General features: G+C 43.4%; 3 protein-coding genes across 4 annotated transcripts; 2 read left to right on the plus strand and 1 right to left on the minus strand.

Moving 5' to 3' along the window:
* The first annotated feature begins 34 nt into the window (after nt 1-34).
* LOC311028120 (G1/S-specific cyclin-E2-like) lies at nt 35-3943 on the plus strand. The gene is made up of 12 exons (XM_084032411.1): nt 35-96; nt 758-785; nt 894-951; nt 1041-1091; nt 1253-1389; nt 1585-1720; nt 1947-2093; nt 2174-2269; nt 2356-2490; nt 2651-2762; nt 2949-3106; nt 3332-3943. The coding sequence occupies exons 2-12, from the start codon at nt 760-762 to the stop codon at nt 3401-3403; spliced, it is 1128 nt and encodes a 375-aa protein (XP_083888537.1). The 5' UTR covers nt 35-96; nt 758-759; the 3' UTR covers nt 3404-3943.
* A 151-nt stretch (nt 3944-4094) lies between these two features.
* Nucleotides 4095-11653, minus strand: ints8 (integrator complex subunit 8). Of its 2 annotated transcripts, none has more exons than XM_084032410.1 (28): nt 11512-11653; nt 10512-10650; nt 9971-10145; nt 9712-9852; nt 9485-9556; nt 9340-9391; nt 9069-9248; nt 8823-8930; nt 8555-8707; nt 8364-8464; nt 8119-8260; nt 7968-8038; nt 7690-7865; nt 7451-7581; nt 7079-7189; nt 6735-6939; nt 6362-6483; nt 6065-6249; nt 5934-5967; nt 5799-5858; nt 5635-5696; nt 5428-5546; nt 5197-5300; nt 5027-5077; nt 4794-4867; nt 4658-4722; nt 4482-4525; nt 4095-4302 (listed from the first exon to the last, which is right to left on the minus strand). In XM_084032410.1, exons 2-28 carry the CDS (start codon nt 10642-10644, stop codon nt 4186-4188), a joined length of 2988 nt encoding a protein of 995 aa, XP_083888536.1. In that variant the 5' UTR covers nt 10645-10650; nt 11512-11653; the 3' UTR covers nt 4095-4185. The 2 variants fall into 2 exon arrangements, with proteins under 2 accessions (XP_083888536.1, XP_083888535.1); XM_084032409.1 differs by having other exon boundaries at nt 11621-11639.
* A 422-nt stretch (nt 11654-12075) lies between these two features.
* Nucleotides 12076-15799, plus strand: LOC311027819 (uncharacterized protein). Its single transcript, XM_084031989.1, has 10 exons — nt 12076-12412; nt 13468-13581; nt 13695-13811; nt 13909-14019; nt 14118-14270; nt 14359-14499; nt 14589-14723; nt 14814-14966; nt 15058-15201; nt 15287-15799. The coding sequence occupies exons 1-10, from the start codon at nt 12361-12363 to the stop codon at nt 15346-15348; spliced, it is 1182 nt and encodes a 393-aa protein (XP_083888115.1). The 5' UTR covers nt 12076-12360; the 3' UTR covers nt 15349-15799.
* The last annotated feature ends 224 nt before the right edge of the window (nt 15800-16023 follow it).

The following is a 16023-nucleotide window of genomic DNA, read 5'->3' on the forward strand; positions in this document are numbered from 1 at the left end:
AGGATTCATACACATGCGCAGTGCGTCGCAAACGCTCATTAGTTGGCGCGAGCGCGAACTGGAGATAGTTTAATTTTGGGCTCGGAACCGAGGAGGGTAAGCTGCGAGCGTTATTAGCTCTATGTATAGTTTTACGTTTCACAGTAACGTGTGTGTTTACTAATGCTGCAGTTAGAGCAGCAGTTTGTTGTTTTGTTGTGGTATTTTGTGTGTGTTTGTAGTCCTGATTGGTTGTGTTTAGCTAGCTAGCGTCAAAGATAGTGAACACTATCCTGGTAAAGTCGGTGGAGACTGTTTGTAGAAACGTGTGTGAACTCGTTAAAGCATGTAGTCGTTTTAACAGACTGCTCCTGGTTTAGTCGGGGTTTTTTTAATCGTGATTAAAACCCAAAGTACTGAAATAATCAAAGGAACCCCAGCGGATGAATAGTTGCTAATTGCCGATCATGTCGGTTTAGTGGTACTTGGTCCTCCCTTTGGGCCTTTGTGTTGCTGTTTGTTGCTGCAGCATTAAGGTAGTAGTTGTAACCGAGAGGAGGGGGGGGGGGGCTTTTACTGCACTTCTCTTTGTGCTGCTAATAATGTTGGCCCCGAGGATGAGGTCTAATTCCTGGAACTATGTGGGTTTACGTGTTTTCATCCCCCTCGGGCTTTGAATGGAAGTGCGTGTTTGTTGTTTTACACCCGAGGGCCTCACTTCCTGGTTTTGATGTAAATAAATCCTAACGTTTGCTCCTAAATTGTTCCTCTTTTACAGACATGAGCAGCAACATGTCCAGGCGAAGGTGATGTCCTTTTATTGTTGTTGCTGCGTGTATTATTAATGTATCTTGGTTGGTTTTCGACCTTTTGTCAAATGTCCTGCATCGAGTTCACTGTTGATGTCTTTGCAGTGTTCGCCTGCAGAGAAGAAATGAAAATGCTCCAGGGCAGAAAGGCAAAGCAACCAAGGTAACAAACCGTCCATTTAAACCGTAACGCTGGTATTTGTGATTACACTGTTTTTCTAGATGGTCTCATATATGTTTTTATTTTATCAGCAAAGCAACAGAAGAAAGATTCAGCCCTTGTCAAAGCTGCAGTGTGAGAAGGTATGCATCTCTTTTATTTTATTGAGATAAGATTCAACTTTACAGGGGCTGAGACAACGAAATGCAAAAATCCATCAAGAAAAACACAAAGTATCGGACATATCTTGTCCGTAGCTCTTTGTTTTTATGTCTAAAGGGATATGTTCTCATTTCCATTTCAGAACCAGCTGGTTCTCCAAGGTGTCACCAAGCCGCGTGTCCTCATCGAGGCGTCTGAGAAGGGAGTCGGGAGAGACTATGATGCCGTTCTCACTTCCACAGATTCCTCGGTTCAGCCGTCGCCTCTGCCTCCCCTTGGGTCATTATCATTTATTATTCAGCGTTGGTTTGACTCACAATTATCTATCTGCCAGACAGTTTAATATTTAAGAAACTGCAACAGTCAAATGTTTGCTATTTGTACTTTAAAAATGATCAAAGTAGTTGCTGATTCATGTTCATATGACTAGATCATTGGCTAATTGTTGCAGCTCTGTTTGTCTGCGTGTCACAGATGGGGATCTCCTGAGGATGTGTGGGTGAAGATGCTCAACAGGGAAAAGAATTACAGACACAGCAAGAGCTTCATGCAGAAACACCCCACACTACAGCCCAGAATGAGATCCATCCTCCTCGACTGGTTAATGGAGGTGCGTCTTCAACTGGATCTCCAATATCTGTTGCTCATATTTCAACTGAATCAAATCTGTGTATGCTCCCGAAAATAAGTGTTTTCTTTTGGGGTTTTTCTTGCTTTTTCATTGTTTTCTCAGCTTTCCAGCCATGGCAATGTCATAAGTGCCAAACGCTAAAATTGGTTTACATTTGATTATTTTTATTGTATCAAGTCATTTTTGTCATCATTGGTTTCACCAGGTGAGTGAGGCCTATAAGCTTCACCGGCAGACATTCTACTTGGCACAGGACTACTTCGACCGCTTCATGTTGACGCAGGACAACATTGAAAAGCAGATGCTGCAGCTCATCGGGATAACTTGTCTTTTTATAGCATCAAAGATGGAGGTAAGGAACAACGGAGAGATCTGGTCAGCTGTGCACACAGACACGTGTCTAATGGATATGGCCGTTTGGTTTCCTTGTAGGAAGCCGTTCCTCCGAAGCTCTCCCAGATGGCCTTCGTGACTGCTGGGACCTACTATGAAGACGAGATCCTTCAGATGGAGCTCATCATTTTGAAGGTACAAGAATGGCCACGTTTGGAATCTTTCTTCTCCATTAATAATCAGCATTGATTTTTTTACATGGTGGTTCTTTTGTTAAACAGGCGCTGAGGTGGAACCTTTGTCCTGAAACAGCCGTCTCTTGGCTGAAGCTTTACTTCCAGGTGGCAACGATGAGCACGAACTCTGACCTGCTGGAGCCACAGTTTCCACAGGAGGCTTACATACAAATGACACGTGTAGGTGTTTAGATTGGATTCATGTTATTTAAACACATACTGACCCAAACCACCTACCTGGTTAGGTTCTCCCAACTTAAGCAGCTGAGGCAATGAACTCACGATTATGTTAACTTAATTTCAAAGGTCTGGCTTCTGATTAATGCTGTTTCTTTTCCAGCTTTTAGACTTGTGCGTCCTCAACATTAACTCTCTGGACTTTGAGTATCGAGTGTTGGCTGCTTCAGTCCTGAGCTACTTTATTCAGCAGGAAACGGCAGAGAGAATTTCAGGTATTTGGGATTATTTGTTTTTTTACAAACGTAGATGGAAATGAGAACATTCGGAAGAAAGAGAGAGATATTTATGCAAGACAATCAAGTCAATTCTTCTTGGAACTGTGATTGTGAACCGCATCAACACGCAAGCTTCACAGTCTGAACCGCAGCATTGTTACTAAACACGTTCGTGGTCCTCAGGTCTGTCGAAAGACGCCATCCAGCCGTGTGTCACCTGGATGGCCCCCTTCGAGGAGTCGGTGAACTCATGTGGCAGAGCGGCACTGAGGGATTTTGCCAGAATAAAGAGAGAAGACAGACACAACATCCAGACGCACACGTCCTACATGGCCATGCTGGTCAGTATTCTCCTCTTGGGATGTTACGTTACACTCCACTCTTTAAGTTACTCACACTAAGCAGAAAGTGTTGTTTAGTCAAAATGTTTGAATGGTAGCCGGTAGAGCTGAATCTATGACTCATGATGTCATTTTCCCCAAAACAATGTTCAGCTACTGCCATAATAAACACTTCAAATATGAATTGACGCTACAATATCATTGGTTTTTGACTCTTTGTTTTAGAACGTCAGTAACGAGGTGAACAGCCAGTTCCTCACTCCTCCCAGCAGCACAGAGAAAAGCTGCACATGCTGAACCGCCGGAGGAAGACTGAGGGGGATGTGAGCAGCGAGGATGAAGGTCCCATTAAGACGGAGTCTTAATTTACTGGAAACCGCTCCCACAAAAAAAAAAAAAACTGGAATACTGAGTCCAAGTGGGAGTTAATTTCACGCCTGCTGATGTGAAGTTGTCACTGAATGCATTATACAGCATCATATTTAAGACTTTCAGCTTTGCCAAATCATTGATTTTTTTTCTTGATTTTAAGCTGTTTTTAGCAACTTGGTGCTTTAATTCAGAAAAGAAAATGTTTGTATTTTTTAAAGTGTTGTCATTTCTAGGAAATGTCTATTCTTTTACTGAAATGTGTGTGCAATCGTTTACTTTTGTAGCATATCAAATATGTTCATAGTCGACAGATGGAACCCTTAAAAACACTGATTCGGGGTCAGATGATGTGCTAAATTGTTGATGTTGAAACCAGCTCAGTTTACTGCAGCTACTTCACCCGTCAGCTGATCCGTAAACTAAGATAGTGTGGGACCACCAGGCAGAGTACGCACCCTCTCAGGAACCCTGATGAAGGCCATGCGTCAGAAAGCTCTGGTGTTTTTTTTAAGCATTTCTCAGTGATCTTTACCATACTGTTGTAAACAGGCCGTTGTTTGTAACTCAGGGTAATTAAGAGCTAGCGATGTCTTTTTCAAAGAAATAATTTCAAGTGTACAAATGAGCAACTGTATTTATTTTCTACCACAAAATAAAAATGTACATTCCCACCCCCCCCCCCCTCAAAAAGTCTGACAGTGGTTCTCCTAGAAATACAGTTTGGCCATCGCCTGCAGGAATCTCTTCTTCCTCTTCTGTGCAGCCAGCTGCAGCACTTCCTCTGGGTTACTGGTGTTCAGCTCCGTCTGTCCGATCGCTTTGATCTGGGGAAAAGAGTATCATTTATGTAATTAATGCAGCCTTTCAGTGAGCATAGATGTGCCGGTTATGATTTGATTTACACATTTTTAAATGGCTTTTAGCTCACCAAATGAATGCTCAACCATCAAATTAAATTCCTTTCAAAATTATGTAATAACTGATGGTTTTCTTAACTGCTTACCGCTATTTGTCTCTTCTCAGACTCGCCCCGTTTGTGGTGAATATCTGAACACAGTCAAGGGAGAACACAATGATAAAAGTTGACATTGTAGTTAACAGCAGGGTTCTAAAGGAGAACACCGGTCTGATATAAGTCAGTTCTCTGGAGCTCTCTTTGCCCAGAATAAAGAAGGATACGTGTGAGGTACTCCAGGATGGTGACGTCCCAGATGTAGTCGTAGAACGAGTCCATGGCGTCGTGACTGTGACGACAGAAGAAGACGTGAGAAAAGTTCACAATAATAATGTTGGGTGTGTCCGAGTCGTGTCATACCTGTTCTGTTCTTGAAGAGCTTTAAACGCCGTCATGTAGTCCACCTCGCGGAGGAACTGACAGAGAACAGCAACCTGATAAAGACGTCACAAATAAACGGTTAACACTGGAAGTGTAGCATCTTTAGAAACACTGCAGCGGGAAACAATTAAACTATTTTACTTTCAGGACATGGAGACAGCCATGTGATACACATACATCTTAAAAAATGGGTAAATGCATTGACCTCTGACCTGTGTGTGGCAGTTCATCATTGAACAGCACTTGATCATCCTCTTCAGGACCTGCAGATTCATTTTAATCTATTATTATTATTCACATTCATGTTGTACTAAAGTCTAATTTTTCAAATGTAGAAACTCGTTTTAAATCGCTCTGGATTCGTTTCACAGGAAGTCCCTACCTGGTCGCTGTAGACGTCGGGGGGAACAGCTTTGGTGAAGAAGTCGGAGCCCACAGCTCCGGCCTGCAGGTAGAGGTTCAGTGCAGCCGAGTATTGATTGGTCACTACGAAGCAGAGAGAGTCAGTCAAACCGAGACGCCACGTTTATTCTTTCAGCTCGTCGTTGGAGACGGTTCAGCTGTTTTGACCCCAGTGAAAAATGTTTTTAAAAGTTGCCGGAGCGTTTCTCACCAAAGTAGATGTCTGCCTGTGTGATGAGCCAGGACTGGTTGTTGGGGTTCAGGGTGAGGGCGTAGGACACCAGCTCTTTGACAGTCACAGCCACAGCTTCCACGTCTACAGCCTGTATGCTGCTCCACACACACACACACACACACCATCGGCATGTTTAGGGGCTTTCTTTGTCTTAATATTTCATAAAGCACCATGTTTCCTTACCTTGCGAGAGTAGATGGCCAGATGGTGAGGTGTTCTGCTGTCACTTCGTTTACAATATCATCCTAAAGAGAGAGAAAGCAGCAGGTTACCCAAGAGAGCTACCCGGACCGACCAACGTAACATTTAATCTGTACACTTGCTGTAAACTCAAACTACAGACATACCCGCACAATGCTGTGGAGCCTCACAAACAGTGAGATGAGGGTTGTCAGCACCAACGGCTCCTGTGAGACAAAACAACACTCGTCACTTTAAATACATCCACAGAAAGTTTTATGTTCAGTGGATTGGACACTTACTCTAATTTTCTTGAGGAAAGTGATGAGTGTGCTCCTAAAAAAGGGTCAGAAAATGAAAACACACCAGAATGAGCACTCTTTCAGCTGTGGATTCACTCTAAACTGTTGCAGGAGGGATGAGTGCAGCGTACCGGTACAGGATCCCCATGGAGGACTCCCTGTGTTTGATGAGGCCCACCCTGCCATCGTTGTTCCTCTTGTGCTGGATGGAGACGCTGCAGATCTGCACCACCACCTCCCACAGCTCCTTGGCCGTGCGCCGACACTCTTTAGGACCTGGGAGCTCTTTGCACGTTGAGGCCAGGAGCTGGCCGATCTGTCAAAAAGGAAAAACAGCAGAAGACGACTTCAAGAAACGTTAATGTGCTTCTTGGAACGATGTGTTGGTGAAATCAAGTGTGAGAGCATCTTTCTAAGAGATGGTGTACCTTGATGTACGGGTTGTTATTGACCAGAGATGGGGGAACCTGCAGAGTCAGGTAATCGTTCTCCCTCCAGTTCAGCATGAAGGCGACACACTCCTCACCGACCACCTGACGCAGCGGCAGGTCTGGAGACAAAGACCCATGTTTTAGGTTGGTGAGAGAAGCAGAGCTGGGTTTCTGGGTTTACAGTACAAACAACATACTCTAATACTCTAATCTGCAGTGAGCACGTTGTGATTCTACTCATATAGACAGGGTACCATATTTATATTAAGCGTCTAAAATATGATTTTTGCCAAAGTCTAAGCCTGCAGCATCAGAATCTTTAAAACAAAATAGCAGGTAGATAACCAACAGTTTTTCCATCGGCCCTCACCGTGAATCCTCATCTCCAGGTATCCTCTGACCCTGCTGACCAGGTCGGGAGGAGGTCGCTCCTTGCTGCCCTCGGCCGCCATCGCCTCGTGAGCGCGGACCTCCAGCAGCAGCATCTCGTTCAGCATCACCTGCCTCAGCTTCGGGGAGAACTCGGTCACGAGCTCCAGGCAGGCCGAGAAAAGCTGGCGTGCGTGGGCAAAGTCCTGAGGTGACAGGGAACAGGTTTTTAACATTTCTACTTTAAACTGACTCCCACTGTCAGTGCAACATTCTTTTTCCATGTTGATGCATAATTATTAGCCAAGGAAGTTGCATTTCTGAGCCCTGATCATGGACGTTCACCTTTATTGATATGCAGTGAAGTCCTTTGGCCATGAGGATGTAAACCAGGTCCTTCGTCAGGTTGTCTTTAATGCCGAGGATCACGTTAATGTAGTCTGGAGGAACTTCCCACTGTGTGCACACACACACACACACACACACACACACACACACACACACACACACACACACACACACACACACACACACACACACACACACACACACACACACACACACATATATATATATATACATATATACATTATTTCGGATTGTATTACATTATATGACAATGAATATTACATTTTCTACATCTTCATTATAGAGATATCATATGTAAATTATGATTGATATCAGCCCTCTCTCTTCCAGTGAGTGTTGACCTCTGACCTTACTGTTGACCCTCCAGAAGGGTCGTTCGGCCATGCCGTGGAGCTCGATGAGGATCGTTCTGATCCTGCGCGGCTCCAGTAAAAGGATGAGCTGCTGCTCCAGCTGCCCGATGTTCACACTCGCTGAAGCTGTGGAGGGAAGAATTCACAAGCTTGTTAGGGAGTAGAGCTTCCCCGTCGACAACCAGCAGTTTAATACTCGGACATCGTATGTTCGAGACCATCCCGGTGCCGTACCTGGAATGTCATAGAAAGAAGGCAGAGGCTTGGCGCTGAGGTTGATGGTGGCTGATCGCTTCCTCAGCTGCTCCACCAGGACCTTCCTCTCATCCTCCCTCAACAGCTCCATGAAGAGCTTATGAGAGGACACCATGAAGAGCAGAGGCAGCTCCTCCAACGTTTCACACAGAGTCCTGAAAGATGAAGATGGTTAAACGACCAGGGGGACGTCATCCCCGTCTACCAGCCGTAGGTTACCAGCTCAAACACCCATAAAGTGACCGACTCTCACTCACTTCATGAACGTGGCCATGTGTCTCCTGGATGTCTCGGACGTACGGTCCTTCTCCAGCGACAGCATGCACACCTGCAGGACAACGCATATTGGATTTAGGGCAGCTATATGGAACGGGGTTAATGTTAATTAATGTCAAGGTGAGGAAGTACCTCTAAAATGAAGTCCACCATTCTTTTACTGGGCTTGAGGAGCAGCTGCTGGAAACGCACGCTGAGGACTTCTCCTTCCAAAGCATCTCGGATGGCGTTGCAAACACACAGCTTGTAGCAAACCTCGTCCAGGCTCGATTCCCTGCAGGGTGTTAGAAACGGGTTGTTTGTTGATATGCAGATAAAAAAATGCATGTTTCAATGGATATATTTATATGAAGCCATGCTGCAAACTGCTGTCTCACCCTTGCTGGACTTTGTACAGAAACTCTCGGAGAACGGAGCGTCTGAAGTTGTTTGGCAAACTGCGGCACACGTTGTCTTTGATGAAAGCTTCGATGACGGCCTGTCAGAGAGATGAAAACATAATAAAGAGTACTAAGCATGGTTATCAGGGCTGAATGCCTCCATTCAGTCACATGTCTGCAGCTCTGACCTGGTAGTTGCGCGCCCTGATCAGGCTGTTAATCTGGTTGTAGGGTGTGTTCTGGGAGTCTGAGCGGTCACAGTCTTCAGTCAAAGCTTTGCAGGCGTTCCAGTAGCCTGCCAGACGTTTCTCATCCAGGTGAACGTGGACAGTCGAGTTCAGCTGAAGAGTAAACGTAGAAAAAAGGAGCGACTGAGATCCACAAACTGTGCCGGTGGCAAACTGCATTACAGGACTCAGAATCTGAACATGCTGAAGTAATGAGCAATAAGTCTACCTTTGATAACAGCTCCTTGGTGTGTCTGAAGTGATCCCGGGCGTTCTCATAGGCTGTTTGGTCGGTGCAACCTTGCTGGAAGAAAATGCCTCCCAAATCATAATGCACCTGAAACACCCAAAGACCGATAGTGGATTCAGCACAGAAGAAGTTGTTCACATCATGAGCCACACACTCCCCCCGTTGCTCTCTGGAGAAATCAATCAACTTGTGAATACCAGCAAAGCGACACTAAAGTGCACCAACCTGACAGTGTAGCTCATCGGCGCTGATGCGAAGCCCTGCGGTCGAGGACTCCGTCTCTCCGTTGGCGGCAGCATCAGCAGCCAGCAGATCCAGAGTCCTAATCGTGTGAACGTAGAAGTCCTTCTTCAGCTGCAGAGCTCCTTGCAGGACGCTGATGGAGTCGGCCGCCTGCTCTTTCAGCTGCGGGCGTGAAGAGAAGAAAGTCATCTGACCTACTCGACCATTTCTTGTTTATTAATATCGGCGTTAAGGATTTCCACTTTGCACTCACCACAGTGAGGATGTTTTCAGTCATCTCTTTCTCCTGCTGCACAATACTTAACCTACAAGAAAGAAGACCTCACTACTTGTTCTGTAAACGACTTGAGCTTGACCTAAATCATAGGGCGGTAACAAGGAAGGAAGGAGCAATTTACATGTTCATCTGGTGAGGTCCCGGTTTGGTCTGTTTCTCTGGAAAGCTGCTCAGCACGATGGTTCTGATGGCCCTTTGAAAGACACGAGAAGAAATCATCACAAAGGCAGTTTAAATAATGTTATTATTTCCATTTAAACAGGTTATTTTTATTCTCTGTGCCTGAAAGTGGACCGATGCGTCAGGCTTCAGAGGGTTTTCTGTGTTTTCTTTGTAGATCTTACTCACCAGCGGTTGTATATGATGACAGCCATGGCCGTGGTCGGAGGCAGAGTGGACAGGTCCAAGTCCACGTGTTTCACACCTGGCGGCACTTTGCTCACACAGAGGAGCTCGTTCAGTAACATGTTAACTACTGGAATGGTCAAGCTGGCCGGGAAGAAGGATAAAACCTTACATGATGCATGATTTCATATAATTATTAGAGACATTCAAGATATTTTCAAGGTCGCTTTTCTGGCAACTTCTGCCATTCTGTGGGCCTCACCCTTTCTCCAGAGCATCCAGATCCCATTTCATGTAGGCAGCAACCTTCAGCGCCAGCAGCTTCAGGGTGCGGTTCCTGCGGTTGTCCGCTGGAGGCTGCACTTGATTCTGCTCGTTCACGGAGGGCTTGGACGCCTGCTCCAGGAACTGGATGATCAGCTGCACTGATGGAGGGTCTGTGGAAACATACATGTATACATGAAATAAGCACACAGGTCCATTCATGCAAGGTGTCTACTCAAGACGCTGAAATAACAAATACATCAAACCCGTAATTCCATTAATTCTGCATGAAATACATTTCATAAATCGATTATATGCCAGAAATATAATGTTGTCATTTCTTCATTACTTTATCATCAGCATCCCTTTACAGGAGATTAGTTATTACATTTCCCAGAAATATTTCTGGAATAGAGTGCTCTCTGTGTGATTTTCATTGAATATTCTATGCAATGTCATGAGACAGACAGGTGTTTATTCGTGGAGGTGAATCATTTTAATTGATCTGCGGTTATTGATGGGTTTAGGGGTTTACTGACCTGGGTATGACTGCTGCAGGTGTTTCTCCAGCAGGCTGCCGTCCAGGAGGAACTCAAACCAGGACGTCTGCAGGGGCGTGCTGGGCCGACTGCTGGTCACAGCAGCGACCCGGTCCACCGTCTCCACACTCATCCTCCCCTGGTCAACAGTGACAAATGCACATTTATTTGAGCTTTTAAGGCATCACATTGACCAAAAAAAGGTAGAGTTATAAGGGAAATAATTAACTAGATCAGATTTATATTACTTTCTCAGCAAAATATCAAAATGTCGTGGAACTAAATATTGCTGAGGTGGCTTTTCGGCATGTGTATATTTGTAATTTGCACCCTGTTATTAACCCTTTCAATTTATGACACTACATAACATTCACCTGTATACACTGTGTGTATACCGTTTATAATTTGTTTATTTGCACAGGAGGTCTATATATTTGGCCTTTTTCTAACTTTTTACTGCAACAGCTGCACAATAATTTCCATCGGCATAAATAAAGTGTTATCTAATCAAGTGATGAGCTGTTTGGCAATAAACCTCATTCTGATCAGTTACATTTCATAGTTTAACAGGTTACTGCTTGTAATGGGAGAATACATTTACATTTCCTTTTAGCTGAGGCTGTTTTCCTATTGAAATAATGATTTAAAATACATATAATGTACTTATTGAATATACATGACAAGAGTCAATACATTGTCTTTGCATTGCAGCTAGTTAGCTACTAATCAATGAGTTCGGTTTTTATGTCAGGGCCAGGGGGAGGTTTAATCTGATTATCATGTAGCCCCGAGTGGACGGAGTTTTCCAATTTGGCCAGTTGAGTGGGGAACATGATAGGACCACGGTGTATCGGGGCTGCGAGTACATTAAAACCAAGCGCACCCCTTGCACCCATCCTCTGTTGTGTGAGGAGCTGCCACCGTTTTTAGCGAATATTCAAGATAGCTAGCAAACCCGTACAGGCCGGACTCGGGGGGGGGGGGGGGGGGGGTATCTTACCTTAACAGGCCAAAATGAACAAGTAGCGGAAGTCTGAGTTTAAAAAAATACAGTTAAAAATATCAACGCTAAAAAGCTGGAACAGCTACACGAAGTGTTTGAGTCTCACATAATTCATTCTGCGCTTCGCCTTCGACATCTCGCCGCCGTATTTCCGCTTCCGCTTCGTAGTCATGGAGACACACAGTGCGCCGTGTTTGCGCATATTTATCCTCCGAGCGTGAGGAAGCGTTTTTCAGGCCTTTTTCACAGCAGACGCAGCAGGAAAAACTAAAAATATTAATGATTGCTCCGTGGAAATCAAACACCATAAATGTTATTTACACCTGTGTGTTGTTTGTGATGGTAACATAAGAATTAATGGACCACTGTTAAGAGTTTACAGGTGGAGCTTATTGAACTAAACAGTTTTATATAGTAAAAAACAAAAAATTAGGGTCCGTTCACAAGCGACCTGCCGGGATATCGCATGCTACATACACAGTAGGGGGCGGTATGCACCTTGGAACGGTTGCATGGCACACAAAAAAACAAGAGAAGAAGAAACGTCATCACCGCTCGCCCATTCGCTTTTCTGCGAAAGCGAAACGGAAGAATAGAAACATAAATGTGAACTGGGACCATACTACAGCCATGACTGGATGAACTGGTTTTTATTTTTTATTTTTTTAATGACACTCCGTGACACTGGAGCTGTAGCTGTTGGTTGGCGGACCAGCACACGTAGCAACAGCCAATAAACGGCGAACTTAACGCTAGCTAAAAGAAGAAGCCGTCAACAGTAACGTTAAGACTCTCTTGGCGCGGTTTTGATGAAGAGCAGTAATTAATTTATCCCGAGCAACAAACATGGACTGCAGCACAGCGGACATGCCCAGTAATGTGGCACACGACTCCCCAGGTAGTTAGGACAACGGTGTTGTTTCCAATTAGGGCTGAGGTGGCGGAGATATTTGATTGGGGCTGCGGTGTCGCTAAAAGCTAATTGTTAGCTTAACGTTACAACTTCAAAATAAAGCATCGACCTTTGACACTGCTGCTAACGTTTTTAAAAACAGCTAAGATTGAGGACTTTACACGGGTCAAGTCATAGGCGGGTCTAAAGATTAAACAGTGACATTTTGTACATGCACACAGCCTACGCCTTATACAAACAATAGTACTGCTGTTATGCTCGAAATAAACAGTGCTTTAAGTACTGTACGTTCATATATAATTACTTATTACTTTGCAGGTTGTGGTTTTACATAAAACTTCTAAAATGTGATTCATATAGATTGAACTTACCCACAGTATGGAAAAAGTATTTAAAGTTCAATTCAACTACATTACGTTTCTATTGTGTGCAGGACTTTCTCTAAAGTACTACTCAAAGTATTTGAGTACTTTTTCCATTACTGGTAATAAACACTCCAAATGCTGTAATTAATTGTTGGAAAAGCAGATGAAGTTTAGACTTATTGGAGCTGTCGCCTCTTAGACTGGACACATATCTAATATCAATAGTATTCACAAATATGTTAAGTTAGTCTAAGACTTTCTGTTTTCATGTGACAAAACTGTTTGAGTCCAGCCAGAAACCTTTGTAACTTGTCATCCTCATTTTTTAAAGTCCTCTGTCTATACTGTTAATGCCTTAAGTAGTAATCACATCATAAACAATCTTAAATATTCACAAATATGCGTTGGTTTTTAAGGAGTTCCAGTATTTCAGCAATGACTGCATATGTATTTAAAAATTAAATCAACTTTGATGAGTAAAAAAAAAAAAAACTGTGGACATAACTAATTTTCAGTTCATTGTCTTGTTAACAACACTTACTTTCGAGTAAAGTAAAATCAGGATATGCTAAGTAGAAAAGGTGTTAAGTATTGTTACACTTTTTGTGATAATTTTACCAAAGCTTGAGCTGTAATATTCCTGGTATTTATTTATTCCACCCTGTCTCTGATCAGGGAAAGGCAGCGCCTGCTCTGACGATGACGACATACCTCTCTCGAAGCTCGTGACGAAGCCACGCAGTGAGGAGAAACAGTCAAAACAGAAACAAACAGAAAAGGACAAACGTGGTGAGGACAGCACAAAACAGGCTGCCAACGATAAAGCAAGTTGAAGTAAAAATATGTTCATCTTGAAGTTTTAAAAGCACTACATTTTGTATCTTCTCCTTTTATGACTTCAGATGACTCTTCAGATGACGAGCCTTTGATAAAAAAGAAAATATCAGCACCAGCTAAGAAACCAGAGAAAAAAGGCAACGCCTCACTCAGATCTAATGGCACAAATAACAAGAAAGCAGGTGGTTACATTACCATATGTCATCAACTGTATTCCAGCTGTCTTTTGAGAGTTTTGTCAATAGTGGACGGCTTTAAATCTTTTGATGTGTGTTTCAGATGTGAATTCAGATGATAGCGCTGACAATGAGCCTCTCATAAAAATTGCCAAAAAGTCCCCCAAAGCTGCAAAGAAGCCTCCAAAAAAACCTGCTGATTCAAAGAAAAAAGGTAAGATAATTTTATCTCCATGGATACGCAGCATCAAAAGCAGGTTGCTGTCGTTCTCTGTAGCAGATACTTATTCTTGACTTCCATTTCTTACACAGAATCACCAGATGATGATGATAATGGCTCTGATGATGAGCCTTTGAGTGAACTTCGTAAGAAACTTTACCCTAAACGCCAGAGGAAGGCACCGGTTACTCCTTCTAAAGCAGTCCCACTAATTAAATCCAAAAGGAATGCAGGACGGGAAAAGGGTAGGTGTTAAGATGTGGAAATCGGAAATCATCTGAAATGCTTTTTTCATTAGACCTGTGCCAAAAATAAATGCTCTGTGTCTTCCAGTTCAATATGCAGAGCCTTCCAGTGACGACTCAGACAATGAAACGCTGGCGACAATGAAGAGGAAGATCACAAAGGCTCCTGAAGAGCAAAAGTCTTCAGCTAACGGCAATAAAACAAAACCAAAAGATAAATCACTAAAAGGTAGGTAGCACTTATATGACACTGACCAGAAATAATTTACTTAATTTTGCTACAAACCTCCTTGATTTTGAAAGACCCTTCATCCTCAGACAGCAGCCCAGATGATGATGACGACGCCGACGACGTGCCCTTGGCAAACCTCGTTGCCAAGAAGAAGCAACCAGTGAAGAAAAACACAAAGAAGACAACTGCATCGCAAGGCAGAGCGTCAAGAGAGAGACGAGGTACTGTAGCGGCAATCATGACGTGAACAAAACGTGTGATTTTGAGGAAAACATTGATAAGCCCTTGCTGCTGTGACTGTTGTTTGGCAGGAGACTCTGATGAAAGTTCAGAAGATGAACCTTTGATTAACCTTGTGAAAAAGAAAGGCACAGGCAAACCAACGACAAAAAAAACGAAGGCTTCACCTCGGAAGAAGAAGAGGAACACAACTCCCAAAAAGTCACGAAAGACGCTTGTGTCAGGTAAAGACTCCAGCCCCGCCATTCTTAGCTGGTAGAGGTGAGATTTTTCTATACTTTATGACATATTTCTGTGTCGTTAATCTTTTTTCAGTGTCATCAAGCAACAGTTCAGACGACGAACCTTTAGTCAAGGCAGCTAAACACCCACAAGTGACCAAAATCCTGAACATAATACTAGAGAGGTGTGACGGCGAAGAAGCCGGGGATGCAGGAAGCCGGAAAAAACCCAGTACAGGTACTTAAAGGATTACCAAGTCATTATTGGTGCTGTACTGGAACTTTAAAACAAAGACTAACATGATCCCTGCCCTCCAACACAGAAACAAAGATCGATGAAAAGAACTCAAGGGAGCAGTCAGAGGAATCACCAGAAGAAGAATAAGCAGCAGCAGCAGCATTTTATCGTTACCTTTCAGCTGGACGGGGAAGTTCAAACCACCTAGTGGATACAAGTTGGAAAGACTTCCTAAACTGTAAACCCCTTCGGAGAGTAACCTCCTAAAAATCACAGTTAGTGTTCATGTAAAGTTAAACAGTGTGTTTTTATATACAGTACGTACATGTTAATTTAAGGCGTTGGTATTTTTACTCCTGTTTTTAAGTTTTGGACCAGATTTTGTAGTTTCCTGAAAGATTTTATGCACAGTCTTTGATGTTCTTTTACTGTTTCTGCCGTTCCTTTGCATCGGGTATCTCCTCTGTTATCGTTTTTAAAGAGATTAATTTAACGCTCATTGATGTAAGTTGTATTTCTGCTTTCATATTAATGGTACAATCGGCATGCGGCAGTGGAAGTCTGTTGTGATGGATTAAACTGCTTTCACTGACATTCATATCGGATGAGTCAGCCTCTGTTTCTGCCGACTTCCCACACACCCACAAGTCTTCTTTATCCTCGTCTGTCATTATAGTTCCATTGAGATAGTATTTAATTAAGCAATACATAATTTAATCTAAAAATCTAGAAAAAAAACGTCTAATAATTCCTCTTGGGGACCAGTTAGGTGATGTCTTCAAATTGCTTATTTTCTCCCAAACATTTGCATATTATAGGGCT

The sequence above is a fragment of the Eutrigla gurnardus genome (genome assembly GCF_963514095.1).
Source record: "Eutrigla gurnardus genome assembly, chromosome: 17".
NCBI lineage: Eukaryota > Metazoa > Chordata > Actinopteri > Perciformes > Triglidae > Eutrigla > Eutrigla gurnardus.

What these genes read in the sequence shown, in the direction of transcription:
- LOC311028120 (XM_084032411.1), top strand. Translation starts at nt 760, where the DNA reads ATGAGCAGCAACATGTCCAGGCGAAG. An exon ending in CAAAGCTGCAGTGTGAGAAG is followed by an intron (nt 1,092 to 1,252) that starts GTATGCATCTCT and finishes TTTCCATTTCAG; the next exon opens with AACCAGCTGGTTCTCCAAGG. An exon ending in CTTACATACAAATGACACGT is followed by an intron (nt 2,491 to 2,650) that starts GTAGGTGTTTAG and finishes TTTCTTTTCCAG; the next exon opens with CTTTTAGACTTGTGCGTCCT.
- ints8 (XM_084032409.1), bottom strand. An exon ending in CCGATGAGCTACACTGTCAG is followed by an intron (nt 8,931 to 9,068) that starts GTTGGTGCACTT and finishes TGGGTGTTTCAG; the next exon opens with GTGCATTATGATTTGGGAGG. An exon ending in TCTGGAGGGTCAACAGTAAG is followed by an intron (nt 7,190 to 7,450) that starts GTCAGAGGTCAA and finishes GTGTGCACACAG; the next exon opens with TGGGAAGTTCCTCCAGACTA.
- LOC311027819 (XM_084031989.1), top strand. Translation starts at nt 12,361, where the DNA reads ATGGACTGCAGCACAGCGGACATGCCCAGTAATGTGGCACACGACTCC. An exon ending in TGTGGCACACGACTCCCCAG is followed by an intron (nt 12,413 to 13,467) that starts GTAGTTAGGACA and finishes GTCTCTGATCAG; the next exon opens with GGAAAGGCAGCGCCTGCTCT. An exon ending in CCGGAAAAAACCCAGTACAG is followed by an intron (nt 15,202 to 15,286) that starts GTACTTAAAGGA and finishes CCTCCAACACAG; the next exon opens with AAACAAAGATCGATGAAAAG.